Raw genomic sequence first — 17522 nt, 5'->3', positions numbered from 1 at the left:
ACTTATCTGGAGCGCATCTCTAATGTGAAATGGTCGCAATACGTTATGTGCAAATGTGCTTTTGTTTGTGTTCCAGTAACATCACACAGTAAATCCCGAAGCGGTGGAGGTCTCTGCAGTTGACAACTTTGATCACGGATATGTAAGAGACGAGCCAAGAAACATATTCAGGGGGGACAGGGGCATTAACCCACATAGGTTCCCAGCTGGCGCCTTAAAGTCAACTGTGCAACCTATACCCACAAATGAAAAGTCAAGAGGGCTAGTTCAGATCATTAAAAACATGCCTCGGCTATGTCTAAATGCGTGAATGCGTCATCACCCCTGTGTGATTGCCAGTAAATACACCTTGGGTCTATCATTTCCTTGCATGAGGCTATACATTGGATCATTACAATGTTTCTCAGCACAATAGGTTATGTTACGCGTATGTTGTGCATAAGCTCCGCCCACTCATGAATATTCATGATTTCTGTGCACTTAAGACCATCGTAGGTTTAAGGGCACAGCACACGTACACAGTTAGTAGTTTTTCCACAGAAGAGTAGGTGATTGATTCTCCGTGATAATTTAAACAATACACATCTACACCTATAAAAATAATCAATGGGTAGGATGGGGTGTGGGGGACAAAATTTGTCCCAGCATATTCCGGGTTTGGGGCATCAAAAATGGCATATGGTTCTATTTTTTTCATAAGTTCACAATTCGAACCGTATTTTGGGACTGGTTCTGAAGTACAGGGCGGGTGGGTGATGGGATAGGGCATGAACATATATTATATGTGTAAGGATGTGGGGCATGAAAAAACGTAACAGTCCCAAGACCAGTTTCGCCTGGGAGATGCATTTAACAGTTTTATACAATCATATTTCGTTCTTGTTTCTGTATGTGAAATATATTTGCGCCTGCCACATGACTTCCGGTTTAAGCGCGTGAAAGACGGAAGCTGGAGTAGCCGTCTGTAGAAAATTGTTGTTTTGGGAATCAATAAATTACAGAAAATGTCTGGAAACGGCCTCCAGCTGACGACAAGTTATGCCAACGAAAAACCACCCTCATCCACGGGCAGTGCCGACGCAGATATTGCTACTGACCCCGCCAGTAGCGGCTTTTTCACCACCGATTTTAAGAGGTGGGTCAATGTTGACACCGGTTGAGTGACATGTCATATGTCTGACTGTACTGATATCTTTACTGTGAAAGCACTAACGATGACAGCTCTAATCATATTGTCATCACAGACTATTTGTGGTTATTGATGACGTATACCTTACATTAATGCTATACAGGTACATTATAGGTATGTCATATTGGACTGTTAGTTCATAGAAATAACTCGTATTTCAGCCATTGAGCCAAGGCCTACTCCTTGGTATAGTGCAAAGACGTCTAGTTATATGCTGGACTAAATGGGCAGTAAACTATGACCTACATGGACACTTTGGTTATTCTACACTTCGAAAATGTCCAGTGACTCAAAAGAACTGAGGAGTTTTGCTCTGGATAGTTGACATGTTATTATGCGGGGTGGTGGGGTAGCCTAATGGTTAAAGCGTTGGCTCGTCACGCCGAAGACCCGGGTTCGAATCCCTACATGGGTACAATGTGTGAAGCCCATTTCTGCTGTCCCCCGCCGTGATGTTGCTGGAATATTGCTAAAAGCGGCGTAAAACCAAACTCAGTCAGTCAGTCAGACATGTTATTATGCCACCTTTTATTATTGGAAAAAGACTCCATAGTATTCTTTCTATGGATGTAATAAGTGAGGGAAATGTCAGGAAATTGTTCAGTTATAACTTGTCCAGATATGTTTCACATTCAGATATATCCAGCTTCTGTCGGGGCGGTGGGGTAGCCTAGTGGTTAAAGCGTTCGCTCGTCACGCCAAAGATACGTGTTCGATTCCCTACATGGGTAAAATGTGTAAAGCCAATTTCTGGTGTCCCCCGCCGTGATATTGCTGGAATATTGCTAAAAGCAGCGTAAAGCTAGACTCACTTACTCACTCCAGCTTCTGTCAAATATTAACCATCAGTTTGTTTCAGTGGGCAGACCCTAACATGATTGTATAAATTGAATGCGATAACATCTTTCCCGCTAAACATCTGCCAATATTATATGGCTGGGAAATCATGTTTTCACACAACTGTAACTTCATGTGCAGAACTGTGAGAAAATTCAGGAGATTCAATAGTGTCAGTGAGCTCCAGCCTCACAACAGGAAATTTACTGTTTCAATTCAGTGAAAATGTGCATGTTTGAAGGAAGGTAATTCGAACCATTGTGGACAAATAATTCAGCATTACATGACTTAAATTTCTACTGTTAGATTTGAACTTATTATTAATACCAAATTCTGCATACAAAGTAGGCAGGCAATAAATGAAAATTTGTTACTCCTTGAACAGAGGCTTTTTAAATATTCATCTGAACAAATTAGAATAGGACAATGACGATGAGAAGGGTTACACAGATACAGTTGACTAATGTATGCTTTGTATGATGTTCATATCTCTGCAGCGTTTCTTTAAACTTTCTTTTCCCTAATAATTGTATTGTATGTGTTTTCAGACATGAAGACCTGAAATCGATGCTTGATGGCAACAAGGACAACCTTAAGTTGGAGGCCATGAAAAGAATCATTGGGGTATTGTATAAAAGCAATCAGAATATGTCAGGAATCCTAATCATTGAGTGTGAGCTGGTTGATTTTGAAGGTGTAGTAAATACATGTCGCCATTAAATGGTCCAAAGTATTTTTCAAAATGTATGGGTCCTGTTCTTGTGTGGAAGATAGAAGCTTTATGATCAGAATTGTATCTTAACACTCTGTGACTTACTTGCCATTCATCAGTGGTGTCTGGAGCTGTATCATTCATGGATCCTACTTTGACATTTTGAACTGCCCAGGTGTTCCCGTGAATTGCATCTGTGGCACTGTGCAGGTACAGTAGTTGTTTATATTTATTGTATTCATTCTCGCTACTTTTCAGATGGTAGCAAAAGGAAAAGACGCTTCTGATTTGTTTCCTGCAGTTGTGAAGAATGTTGTTTCAAAAAAACCTTGAGGTAAGAATGGGTACAAATATTTTCTTTTATGTCTCAGGGATTGAGAAAACTTAATGACTTAGAGCATGCAAGATAAAATCATGAGTGAATCATGGGTGCTTATAGTAAATGATGATTATTTTAGATTGTAATTTGCATTTGAAGCTGGTCAAGGGACATAAACATGCTTTCAAGGAGACTTTTACATTTCTGAGCAGCATCAGGGACGATTGTTAGAATTGATCACCAGGAGAATCTAAAGCAGATCAGTGACTTGGTTGATTGCATATTGTCGTAACCTGAGGTTGTGAGACTCATACTGGGAGTATTAATCATTGTGTTTTTCTGGCCTTCATTATTTACAGGCCACTGAGATTTAGATTGAATTGTTGGAATACTTTATTGTGTTGACAGATAAAAAAGCTTGTGTATGTGTACCTGACACGATATGCAGAAGAACAGCAAGACCTGGCTTTGCTCTCTATCAGCACTTTTCAGAGAGCTTTGAAGGTAAGATTGATGTATGCTTGTGTGATGCCCAATTGTGATGAAGTATTTTTTTGTAGCCTGTTGTGATGAAGTATTTTTCACTTCAAGGAGCTATAGATGAAATCCAGCAAGACCAGTTGTTTTTTTCACAGTTTACCTGAATGAGTTCCTAGGTTGATGTCCACCAGACCAATACTTTGACTAGTATGATATTGTACAGATCAAGTTTGATGATGAGCAAGATGATATCTGGATATTATATGTACTCATACTACAGTTAACCTCCACCCCAAAGGATGGTTTTCCTGCCTACTTTGTAAAATATTCATGAATCAAATTGTTACTTCATGTTTCTGCCAGGATCCGAATCAGCTGATTCGTGCAAGTGCCCTGCGTGTTCTGTCAAGTATTCGAGTGCCTGTGATCACACCCATTATGATGTTGGCCATCAAAGAGGCAGTGATGGACATGTCCCCTTATGTCAGGAAAACTGCAGCTCATGCTATACCCAAGTTGTACAGGTAGTCAGAACATCTTTTTATACCCAAGCTGTACATGTAGGCAGCACCTCATGCTATACCTGTCCCCCACCGTGATATTGCTGCAATATTGCTAAAAGCGATGTAAAACCACACTCACTCACTCACTCAACCCAAGCTGTACAGGTAATCAGCACTTCTTACTATACCCAAGCTCTATTAGTAATCAGCACCTAATGCTATACCCAAGCTCTACAGGTAGGCAGAACTTGGTTCTTTGTATCATTTTCAGTAAAATTAAGTGTTACTACATTGACTATTGTTAGATGACCAATTGGACTCTCCTTAAGCTATAGACTAGTGGCTACATTAATAGACTGATTCTATGTTTCCATTTCATGTGAGGGAATTAGTAATTAAAGACATTTTACCGTGTTGGTTTCAGCCTTGACCCTGAGACCAAAGAACAGCTGATAGAAGTGATAGAGAAGCTGCTTGGGGATAAAACAACTGTGAGTTCCTTGTGTAGTTGACTGTTGGCCCCTACGTTGTCTGCCATATAAGTAACATAGTGAGTCAGTTCTGTGGAGATTGAATGAAACTTCAGTAATGTTGTTCCATGGGAGAGGAATGCCTATAGTGACCCTGTTAGTGAACACCTGGTGAATTTCGAATTTGAACCAACCCAATGATCTTGGTGTAGATAGGACTCAACCCTGAAGTATTCTGCATTACCTACTGTGGCATATACATATATGATGTATAATAGAAGTAATTTCAGTAGATGTTTTTGAAAGGAATTATTTTTAAACTTATCCTATCTCACGTATTGTACTCTCTCTCTTTAATTCGACGAATGAGTGGAAACGAAAAGACTTGTGAAGTTATCTCGGCCTCTGGTCCAAGCACCCGTCCTCCATATTGTCCTCCTTCCTGGACATCTCGCTGTCTCTCGCGAGAGGCTTAGTGATTATTCTCCCTCTTGTCGCCGATCAGTGCAGACGTTAATTTGTGAACTAGAATTTTTCCAACAAGAATATGGGAAAGAAAGAAACATCTTCCTCTAGAAAGAGGAAACTTCGTGATAAATGTAAAACTATCTTTTCTGTTGCTGATCCCCATACATCATGTGTGGATTGTGCGGGTTTTGGCTCCTGGGATAATCGTTGTTCCTATTGTAAACCTTTGACTGAGGAAGCTTTCACTGAATATAAGAAAGTTGGGTCCCGTCAGCATGCGGACAGAGACTATCGGAAATCATCAGGAGAGCATGACCCATCTTCTTCAAAAAAGTCAAAAGTAGATCGTCCTAAGAAAGTAGCAAAAAGGAGATCCCACACACCATTGTCCGAACCTAAGGATGATTTTCTGGACGCTTCTTCAGACTCCTATTTACCAGAGAATCTTTGCCTTTAGTTTTATTGGGGAATGAAGATGTAGATTCGTCGCATCGATCATCTGTATCTTCGAGAGTCGTGGTCATAGATAAGACGAACTAGACAGGAACTTCGGGCGCGTCGGACCTACGTTCAACGTTGTCACGATTACCTACAACATCGGATGCGACGAACCTACCTATCAGTGATCCTACGACGCTTCAATCAGTTGATCTATCCAATATCATCCCGACAGTGCCGAGTGATGCGTTGAATATATCACCACCTCTACCGTCGATCACTTCAGTGGTTTCGGTAGTGCCACCAAAACCTCCAGTTACTTCGGTCGGACATCGATAATCAACTAGCCATCATTCATCGAGAGATCGATTGCTACCATCAGGCAGGATTTCTCACCATTCCTTATCTTCGAGGGTGCATTCGAGGGCTTTGTCATCTATGGAGGATCGTCGAATGTCTCCTATTCGTTGAGATTTGAGCCATCACCATTCGTCGGATTCACATCATTCGGACTCACGTCATGCAAACGCTCATGTGATGAACCGCCGACGATCTTCCAGTACAGTTTCTAGAGCACCTCGGATTGAGGGTTCGAATCCTGTCAGTGATTCAGCGAATATCGTACCTCAGCCTAGGATTATGGATTTGGGTAGTCATAGTGAGATACCACTTCAGCAACATACTTTGCCTGTGTCATTGGAAACTACGGGGAATGTGATCTCCAATCAACAACCTAATTTTGAGATGATGTTGCGAGCATTCACTACTACCTTGTCGACTATGCAGCAGCCAGCGACTACGGTACCTCCTGTACCTACGATGTCTATCCAGATACCAGTACATACAGCTGCTGTATTGACCGTTATTCCATCACATCGACACGAGACTTTGTCACCGAATCATTCGGACGAAATATCTGGATCTGATGGGAGTTTTATTATCGCCGAACCAGGCCAGGTTTTAGCATGGATTGTGGAGAAATTGAAATTATCAAGAAGCACTTCAGCAGAAGATAGTATTTCATCGTATTGCATGAAGGGACAAGATTTGTCATCCATTACTTTACCACCAAGAGACTGTATCACTCGCATAACAGGATCATTAGATTTGGCCTTCAAGAATCTTAAGCGTGTTCAAGATTGGTTCTCTGCACCAAGATTCTCAACCAGTGCGGTGCATGTACATGGACTGACGCGTCTTGCCATGGCTCCTACAATGGATCAAGATATTAATACACTGTGCCCAAAGAAGATTTTTCTCCGTTCTTGGTTGAAGATAGAGAACTAGCGCACCTGGAAACGTCCATTCGACGAACCCTTCCAGCCTTGAACTGTATTTTATCATCTGTTGATGCAGTGAATGAGACATTACTACATGCAGTATCTAACCAGGATGCTTACATCAGAGGTGTGACAAACCGGATTATTGAACAGTTGTCTACTGTTTTCGACCAGATATCTCATTTTCTAGGCTATGTGCTAGCCATGAGACGTAGAGGTGTGTTGAATCATTCTTCATGGGAGGATAGATACAAGGTTGAACTTTTTAAACAACCATGGTCCGCCGAATCTGTTTTTAATGGACAGATCCACGAGGTATCGTTCAAAGTGGACAGAGAAAACGAGTTCCTGGTTTCGGTGGATCTTATGCAACTTCAGAAAACCCAGTTGCAGGAAGCCCTTCTTCAGCGTAAGACACCTTACTTCACTCCATCTAACCCGGACTTGAGAGAGGCTTTTTGTCGCCAAAGAGGATGTAAGTCATTCCGGGGAACCTCATCCCGTCGTCCCCCTAGGACCGTCTCCAGGACTGCTCGGGTCAAGAGGGACTCAAGGACATCATCGCACGACTGGGACCTGCCGTTTGTATATACCCATGTAGGCGGAAGACTGGGACTATTCGCACCCAACTGGAAAATATTGAGCGATCCGTTTGTCATGAATACCCTAGCGACAGGATACAGACTACCACTAATCGGTACGCCGCCTCTCACGACCAGCCCATTGCACCGAACCCATCCAATCAGCCAGCTAAATGTTCTGCGCACCACGAGGTTGCTAGAGAATTAGCAATCCAGTCGCTCGGTCCAGCACACATGACTCCAGGCTTTTATTCTCTGATATTTTTGATCCCCAAAAAAGATTCAGACAAACTGCGACTCATTTTCAATTTGAAAATGTTCAACACTCACTACCTGCAACCTCCGCCCCACTTCAGGCTTGTTTCAATCAATTTGCTCCGGACTATCCTGAAGAAGGGAGTTTAGATCTCCAAGATGCCTACCTACATGTGCCGATTTATCCCGATCATCGCAGATATCTACGGTTCGTTTTCAAAGGCATACATTACCAATGGAAAGTCCTGCCGTTTGGAATTTCTACGGCCCCATGCTTTTCACTCGGATAACCAAGCCCATCACTCGATTCCTCCACTGTCGAGGGATCACCTTCGAATCTTATATCTACGACTGTATTCAGGCGCAGCAAAACCAATCGACCCTGCTTCAACATCTTCAGTTCACCACTCAACTACTTCGTCAGTTGGGATGGTTAGTAAACGAAAAGATGTCGGAACTAACACCGACCCAGAGACTACAGTTTATAGGAGCAATATTCGACACAAAGCAGGGCAAATTGTTTTTACCCAAGGACAGATGGTTGAAGGTACAACAATGGGTTCCCCTAGCCTTATCTCAAGGGAGATCTCTTCGCCAAGAGCCGCTGGGCCTTTTCACGTCGGCTCAAGCACTCACTTACAGGGGTCAACTACAACTCCGACCGATTCAACGTTTTCTACAGCCGTACCTACAAGCTCAAGATACCAATGTATTGATTCAACTTCCACCATCACTCCACCCTTACCTGCAGTGGTGGCTCAAAGTACAGAATGTTTGCGGAGGAGTCTCTTTGCAGCTGTTCGTTCCAACGCATCGCATTCGTAGACGCCTCCCTACTAGGTTGGGGAGCACATCTGAGCAATCATCAGGTGGCAGGGCAGTGGTCAATCACAGAACAGACCCTGCACATCAACGAGCTAGAATTCAAAGCAGCAATTCAAGCAATAGAACATTGGTCGAACCATCTACAGTCCACCAATCTCCTGATTCAGTCGGACAATGCAACAGTGGTCTTCTACATCAACCATATGGGATCAACAGGCTCATCACATCTCCTCGATTGGTCGCTACGGTTCTACGAACTAATAGACTCCCACAACATCGTTGTAAGGGCAAGACACATTCCCGGGATCAAGAATGTCATTGCAGACGCTCTATGACAGTCAAGTCAACCATCCCCCACAGAATGGAAGTTGCTCCTATCAATATTCCAGACAGATGGACTTATTCGCAACGAGATTCAACCATCAATTTCCCAAGTTCGTGTCTCCCATTCCCGGACGAACTCGCTTGGGATCAGGATACACTAGCAGTCACGTGGGAAGGTCTAAACGCCTATGCCTTCCCTCCAACAGCTCTTCTACCCAGAGTGTTACAGAAGGTACTGACAACCAAACAGATAACACTGATTTTGGTCACGCTCTATTGGCCAGCGAGAGGTTGGTTCGTCGAGCTACTTCGTCTCGCCGAACCAAAGCCATCCTGTCTACCCAATCGAAATGACCCATTACTTCATCCTCACACGGAGCAGCGCGCCACGCATCACTGAAAAAGCTAAATCTTCACGTATGGTCCATCTTCAGAAATCTCTCTTAGCTAAGGGATATTCGCAGAGACTAGCTATTACGATGGCTCATCGCAGTTCTACTCGCCCGTTGTATGATGATAAATGGAAAAGATTTGAAGCATTTTGTATGAATAAAGGCGTTTCTTCACCTACTTCTGCCTCTGCTCAGGTCGTTGCGGAGTTTTTACAACATCTTCGTTCTACTAAGAAGTTGAAGGGTACGGCGCTGGCCACTTATCTGGCTGCTATTAACACAGACTTGGCAACCTCTACTGGGATAAAGGTTTCGTCGACTCCAGAACTTCAGTACCTTTTGCGTTCTTATAGACTCGCTGACCAATCTCGGAAGTTCCCGACCTCCAGCGTGGGATCTGTCTGTTGTTTTACGTCATTTGGTCTCAGACGAGTATGAGCCTTTGCAAGATAAAGACTTTGAACGCATATCATTCAACACCTTCTTCCTGGTTGCCTTGGCAACCGTCGCTCATATATCAGAGCTCCATGCACTGGATGTTTCTCTGGTGAAGTTTGAGCAGAAGGAGCAGGGCAGGTTTTTCTTGGGCTTCTATGGGATTTCGTTGCTAAAAACCAGTTGCCCGGACAGCCGGATCGTATGTTTACCATCCCACCACTGTCCACCATATTGGATCATAATGACGCTGAAGATTTAGCGCTTTGCCCAGTTAGAGCGTTTAGAATCTACTTAGCTGCATCACAGAACCAGCGCAGATTAAGGAAATAGCTGTTCATCCCTCTATCTACTGCATCAAGGGCCGAAGTATCCCGTACCACTTAATCAACCATTCTGCAGGCTTACAGGTTCACTGAATTACCACCGCCGGCTGCATCGAATCACCACGAGAATAGGGCGTTAGCCTCCACTATGGCGTTACATAGTAACTGCTACCTTACGACCATTATGGAAGGATGCTTTTGGAAGTCTGACACAGTTTTTTCGTCACACTACCTGCGAGACGTATCGGTCACCGATGTGGAAGGTTTACACCAAATTGAGCCATTGGTTCTGGCTCAGCAGTTGTCGTCAGCCCGCCAGCGCAGATAACTCAAGGGACTGGATCCACATGCAGTTCGCTGATTCCTTGTACATACAGAATAAATTATTAAACCTTATTTCAATCTTTTGTTCTACTTTATGGGACTAGATGTATCTCACTTAGTCTGGCACTAAGGCATGAAACGTAGTCTAGGGGAGACTACTCGACATACAATGTGGAGTCTATCGGTTTAATGCAGAGAAACATCAACACGCATGCTTACTGACCTCTACTTGCCGAGCAATTACATCAGTGAAGTGTGTATTCCGAATACCAGTGGTTTTCGATGCGTTCTACTCACAAGTTGCCGGACACATCCGTGATAAAGCTTATGTAAAGCAGTGTAGGAAAGATAGCCCGTCCCAACGTCCGAGACGGGTGAATTTTGTGGAGGACGGGTTAAAAAAATATCTAGTCCGTCCTCATGTCGGGTCAATTTTAGCAAACCATTGACATTTATATAATGATTATAACCTTTTTGAATATTTACTGCAGAAGGTGTTTTATTTATATTTGGAGGACAGGCTAGATTTTGGCAGGACTGGTAAAAAATTTGACCTGCCAGTCCTGTGGACAGGCTAGATTTTCTACATCTTTCCTACACTGTGTAAAGGAGGGAGGGTCATTCGATGTTGTTTGGAATTGAATGTTCAAATAGTGAGGTTCCAAGGCGTATCACCTTTCACCCTCTAATCGATGGTGTCTGTGTGTACGTTCTTGAAGCAGGAGCTGGCCAGACCAAGATCTTAGATCTTAGTTTACTGGGGCTTTCTGTAAATCCGTGGCAAAGCGAGGTTTACTTGCTGAACTACGTCCCTTTACAAGTTAAAGGTTGCGGCGGAAAACCACTTTATTGCGAGCTCCCATCTCCCAGTACGTTAAGGGGTTCCGTGGATTAACCCATCACAAGCATAGGAGTTACACAGTAACAGGCCTCCCTTGTGCATACAACATATCTCGGTAGTTAAACAGTATGAGACTTAGCCGTCTGCACTGTGACATAGGGTAATCTGCGGCCCGCCGTCCTACCGTGGGATAGGTACAATACGTGAGATAGGATAAGTTTAAAAATTTGAAAATTTTAACCATAAATTGTAGATTTATATACTTATCCTATCTCACGCGATCTCACGCCCACCCAGCCTCCCCACTACCTTGATATACATTTACTCCAAGAGCGAGAATGATCACTAAGGTATGGTCATGTGACTAGGCAGTGGAGCGTGACGCATGCCTCTCTCGATAGACAGCGAGATGTCCAGGAAGGAGGACAATATGGAGGGCGGGTGCTTGGACCGGAGGCCGAGATAAGTTCACAAGCTTTTTGGTTTCCACTCATTCATCGAATTAAAGAGAGAGAGTACAATACGTGAGATAGGATAAGTATATAAATATACAATTTATGGTTAAAATTTTCAATTATTTTTGAGAAATTATGTTTTTGTCAGCTTTGATGTTGTTTACAAATGTATTTTGTCTGTACAGTTGGTGGCAGGGAGTGCCATTCAAGCATTTGAAGAGGTGTGCCCTGAACGTATTGACCTCATCCACAAGAACTACCGCAAGATGTGTAACCTCCTTGTGGACGTTGAGGAATGGGGACAGGTGGTCATCATCAATATGCTGACCAGATATTGTCGAACACAGTTCCTCAACCCAAACCAGACCGTAAGTCTTACTGAATGTCTGATTGTAGTAAATATTGAGAACTGGATCATTAACAGTGATACCCCAGTCCTCATGAAGTTTGTAAGTGTGACATAACCATGATGACATTAGTAGGGGTTTTCTGTAACTCACCTCTTAGACCCTCAGCCAGATTGAGTTGCTTTTTGGAACATTCAGTCATTGTGAATTAATTTCAAATATTTTTTAAGATGCTTAGTCCTAATGACCCTCTTAAATAATTTTTACCAGTTGACCTAAGTGAGTGTGAGTGAGTATGTTTAGTTTTACGCCACAATCAGCAATATTCCAGCTATATGGCAGCGATCTGTAAATAATCGAGTCTGGACCAGACAATCCAGTGATCAACAGCAATAGCATCCATCTGCTCAATTGGGAACCGATGACATGTGTCAACTGAGTCAGCGAGCCTGATCACCCGATCATGTTAGTCGCCTCTTGCGACAAGCATGGGTTACTGAAGATCAATATTCTAACCTGGACCTTCACGGGTATGACCTAAGTGACATGAAGAGCATTGCTGTATTGCTACAAGGTCTTACGTTGTCTCTTCTTCTTACAAAATCTTACATCAATACATTTTACCGGTCCTTGCTGGTAATATGAGGGTCCTGTAAAGTACTGGTATAGTGTAGTGTACGTTCAGATAGATACTTCAGAGCCTGGAAGGAATCAGTGGCCATGTGGGCAGTGGTCATCACTGGTGGGTGAAATAACCAACATTGATAACTACTCTTGATGCACTGTAGGTACGCTTTCAGTAGTTTTGTGCCTCTCTGGATGCAGTATTTGTGATTTTCTGCGTCCATTCTCTACATTTGGGCGAACTGGATGCACATTTGTTTGTCACGTAAAACAATGAGTTTATACATATCCACAGGTTTATCATGTAAATTTATGCTACTATAACAGAACCTCATTCTTCAAGATAATGAATATCCCATTTTATATAACTATAAAGGTTTTATGCTTTTATTCTGACTCTGGAATAGTGAGTGAGTGAGTTTAGTATTACACCGCCTTTTAGCAATATTCCAGCAACATCACAGTGGGGGACACTAGAAATGGGCTTCACACATTGTGCCCATGTGTGGAATCGAACCCGGTCTTTGGCATCGTGAGCGAACACTTTAACCACTAGGCTACCCCATCACCTTACTCTGGAATAAGCCATTTGACTTGAGTGGTACAATATCTGAAGCAGTAACAGCACCTGTGTTGGTCACTTTTCAGGACAGTATTGATGATATAGACAAGCCTTTTTATGAAGACTCTGACAAATCATCCGAGGAGGAGGATGAGACTAAGGAGTCTGAACCCAAGAAGAAGCCATATGTGATGGACTCTGATCATAGGCTTCTCTTGCGTCAAGCTAAACCATTGCTTAATAGCCGAAATGCAGCAGTAAGTGTGTCATCACTTATTTTCAACTAATCATTCTTTTGTCAGTTGGGAGAATGAAGATTGTATAATTATGATATTGTGTTGTACCTAATTATGACAGAGATATGTATATGACTGTGGATAATTTCAGATTATATCTCCTACTCAGGTTGTAATGTCAGTTGCCCAGCTGTATCACCACTGTGTATAGTATGTGTTATCTCCTCCTCAGGTTGTAATGTCAGTTACCCAGCTGTATCACCACTGTGTACAGTATGTGTTATCTCCTCCTCAGGTTGTAATGTCAGTTGCCCAGCTGTATCACCACTGTGTACAGTATGTGTTATCTCCTACTCAGGTTGTAATGTCAGTTGCCCAGCTGTATCACCACTGTGTACAGTATGTGTTATCTCCTCCTCAGGTTGTAATGTCAGTTACCCAGCTGTATCACCAATGTGTGTACAGTATGTGTTATCTCCTCCTCAGGTTGTAATGTCATTTGCCCAGCTGTATCACCACTGTGTATAGTATGTGTTATCTCCTCCTCAGGTTGTAATGTCAGTTACCCAGCTGTATCACCACTGTGTATAGTATGTGTTATCTCCTCCTCAGGTTGTAATGTCAGTTGCCCAGCTGTATCACCACTGTGTATAGTATGTGTTATCTCCTCCTCAGGTTGTAATGTCAGTTACCCAGCTGTATCACCACTGTGTATAGTATGTGTTATCTCCTCCTCAGGTTGTAATGTCAGTTACCCAGCTGTATCACCACTGTGTACAGTATGTGTTATCTCCTCCTCAGGTTGTAATGTCAGTTGCCCAGCTGTATCACCACTGTGTATAGTATGTGTTATCTCCTCCTCAGGTTGTAATGTCAGTTGCCCAGCTGTATCACCACTGTGTATAGTATGTGTTATCTCCTCCTCAGGTTGTAATGTCAGTTACCCAGCTGTATCACCACTGTGTACAGTATGTGTTATCTCCTCCTCAGGTTGTAATGTCAGTTACCCAGCTGTACCCAGCTGTATCACCACTGTGTACCCAGTACTGTGTACAGTATGTGTTATCTCCTCCTCAGGTTGTAATGTCAGTTACCCAGCTGTATCACCACTGTGTATAGTATGTGTTATCTCCTCCTCAGGTTGTAATGTCAGTTGCCCAGCTGTATCACCACTGTGCTCCAAAAGCTGAAGTAGGTGTTGTCGCCAAAGCTCTAATCAGGCTTCTCAGAAGTCACAAGTAAGTAAACCAAATGTATTCATGACTTTATGTGACTTCATAATGGGGACTGATGGGTCATGAGAATACAATGTGTCTAGGGAGATACAAGTGTTCCACTATGTTCGCAAGAAGAAGAAGACAAGCAAAAGAGCATGAGTCAGGATAAGGAAAAATATGTTTTTCATTTTGCTTATTCTGATAACCATTATAGTGAAAAGTAAATATATCTTACTTGGTCACAGAATTATTACCCCTAGCCATGAGGCAGGAGGTCAGGAATCTGTCCATCTGTCCTTCAGTCCATGACATTTCTGGGGCAAAAATCAGACTGTTCAATATGTCTTGATCAAATGCACAGATATATCCATCTAGTAATCAGTTGGTGCTTTTGCTTTTTTGAAATGTCTGTAACTTTTCACTTTGAGCAAGCACATGCTCCTTGCAATTTTGCTCCTTGTAAATCAATAAGTTGTTCATCCCTATATCGTATCCTTACTTAGTACTCTGACTTCTATATGCCTCTCAAAGAAGTTATGTGGTTTCTTTCCAGAAATAATTTGGGTCATTAACATGCAAAGTCTTTCTGAAATAAATCAAATAAATGTTTACATGTAAATTTTACCCTGCAAGCATTGACGTTGTCAACCATTTTGATTTAGTAGTCTTGTAATAAACAATGTATCTCTGTTGGCCATTGTGTGTGACCATGTGACAGACATGTACATGAAACAGAGCATGGGAACAAGTCAGCCAGGCAGCATTTTACCATATCAGGGCTTTTATACAATAACAGTTGATTAATATAGAATAGCTACTCCTATACAACCTTGAACATTCATTCTATATATTATATGAATATTCATTCTATATATTATATGAATATTCATTCTGTGTATTATGTGTATATTGTCTCATTGTTTCCATGTGTGAATATGCATGACTGCGGAATGTCAATTAACATTATTGATTTGTTTCAGAGAGATCCAGTATGTTGTACTTAGCAACATTGCAACAATGACAATCAAGAGAAAGGTCAGTTTAATGGATATGGGATTGATCTCCAGTGTGCTGCACTAATTTCTGTAGCAAATGTCAGAACATAGTATGATAAAAAAAACAGTGGATTATGTCACTGTGCCCATTTGTTTGACAGTTTCATTAGAGAGTGTTAAGACTGTGAATGTCTATAGATGACTCAGGTAAATAACCATCCTCGATATTCTCCAGGGTATATGTTCCGATAAATCTCCACTATACGCTGGATGCATCTACGGCTCGGCCCAATGATTATATTACCTCCCTTAGCTGGCTTTTTATCCTATCAGGTGTCTACACCGGGAAGTTGAGCGTACCACTCACAACTCACTCTCGCTTCTTAAATTATCTAACCGATTAAACTTGGCAACACAATTGATGCAGAGGTACTCTGAAAGAGGTAGAAGGAGTTCTTGCATATATTATTTGGAAGTTTCACACTTGTCAATTTGTCTGTATGATTTCCCCAAAAATCTGCGAACAAACCTTTGTTGACACTGGCAAGCTCTGTTGTAACGGTGGCTTAGCTGATTGGCTACTGGGAGAATGCGGAGCCAGCAAAGGGAGGTAATAATATTATCTGGCCGAGCTGTAGATGCATCCTGGGTATAGCGGAGATTTATCGAAACATATATCCTGGAGATTATCGAGGATAGTAAATAACAAGCACACACATTGATAACTGCTTTATACTTGGTGAGGATTGCTATGCTGAGTTAGTGAATGGCTGCTGTGTTCCAGTACGGGAGTGCAAAGTTTGATCATTGTGAATCATTTAATCACAGTGTTCAGTATACATTGGTGTGTCAGTTTGCCCAAGGTACATGTACACCCAATTTAGGGATTGACTCTTTAATCCTGATCAAAGCAAATACATGTATCAGTGATTGACGCAGCTTACACTTGTATCAACAGTGTCATACTGCTGATTTCATGAACAGTCTTAGAATCACAGTAGTGTTCCACTCATTCCATTATTTACGTTATTCTGAATAACATTTTTCAAAAAATGTCTTTGTTATTATTTTCCTTTACCAATAATGTTTATCATCATGGCCATCTCTTTGACACATGTTATTGAAAGACTGATCTTTGATTATCATTGATGTTTAATTCATTCACCGTCTACAAATGTGTACAAACATTAAACGTGTATAAGGGATATATGTTTTACTATTTACATCACCAGGGAATGTTTGAACCTTACCTCAAGAGCTTCTATGTGCGATCCAGTGACCCTCTTCATGTCAAGCTTTTAAAGGTAAGAAACAAGGAAGTACATTATAGTAGAGTTAGTAAGTAAATGAGTGAGTTTGGTTCGGTTCAATACCTATCTGATAGCATATCGTGTCAGCTTTATGCAGTGGGAGATACTGAAATGATGGTCTTTAGAGAATCCTGGGTATGGTTCTGACTAACCAGTCATTACAATAGAGTGAATCTGGTATTGGAACCTATGACCATAGAATCCTGGTAAACCTAGGGGACATAACTCATCATCAATTCCCCTTATAAGAGTTGATAAATCCATTGTGTTTTGTAACGAAATACATTGTATAATGTTGATTGTAATGAAATACATTGTATAATGTTGATTGTAACGAAATACACTGTATAATGTTGATTGTAACAAAATACATTGTATAATGTTGATTGTAACAAAATACATTGTATAATGTTGATTGTAACAAAATACATTGTATAATGTTGATTGTAACAAAACACATTGTATAATGTTGATTGTAACAAAATACATCGAATAATGTTTGCTTCTGGATGACTTCTTGTTATATTTATCCTGTTGACTAAGATCTACTCATTGTTCTATCCAGTTGGAGATTTTGACCAGTTTGGCAACTGAGACAAACATATCCACAATTCTGAGAGAATTGCAGGTGAGTCATTTTGTTTGTTTACATTTGGCAATATTTGGTATTTCCAATTCCTATGACAGTAGTTACAGTGAAGTGATATACTGGCACTGCTAGCACTGTCAAACTGAAACATTGTCAAACTGCTAGAGGTAGGGGGCTTCAGATTGGTA

At 41.7% G+C, this 17522-nt stretch overlaps 1 protein-coding gene across 3 annotated transcripts in view; it reads left to right on the top strand.

Moving 5' to 3' along the window:
- Nucleotides 1-2571: 2571 nt before the first annotated feature.
- LOC124282308 (AP-3 complex subunit beta-2-like) overlaps nt 2572-17522 on the top strand; it is a 39254-nt gene continuing 24303 nt past the window's right edge. For all 3 annotated transcript variants that reach the window (XM_046718269.1, XM_046718268.1, XM_046718270.1), the window contains exons 1-11: nt 2572-2650; nt 2997-3072; nt 3466-3561; nt 3901-4061; nt 4465-4531; nt 11640-11822; nt 13074-13244; nt 14364-14461; nt 15421-15475; nt 16668-16739; nt 17311-17373. In XM_046718269.1, the coding sequence (XP_046574225.1) occupies nt 3049-3072; nt 3466-3561; nt 3901-4061; nt 4465-4531; nt 11640-11822; nt 13074-13244; nt 14364-14461; nt 15421-15475; nt 16668-16739; nt 17311-17373 (990 nt within the window). In that variant the 5' untranslated portion in view covers nt 2572-2650; nt 2997-3048. The remainder of the gene's footprint in view (nt 2651-2996; nt 3073-3465; nt 3562-3900; nt 4062-4464; nt 4532-11639; nt 11823-13073; nt 13245-14363; nt 14462-15420; nt 15476-16667; nt 16740-17310; nt 17374-17522) is intronic.

The sequence above is a fragment of the Haliotis rubra genome, unplaced genomic scaffold (genome assembly GCF_003918875.1).
Source record: "Haliotis rubra isolate DU_JTF1 unplaced genomic scaffold, ASM391887v1 Scf298, whole genome shotgun sequence".
Lineage (NCBI taxonomy): Eukaryota > Metazoa > Mollusca > Gastropoda > Lepetellida > Haliotidae > Haliotis > Haliotis rubra.
This window is presented reverse-complemented; position numbering and strand designations above follow the sequence as displayed.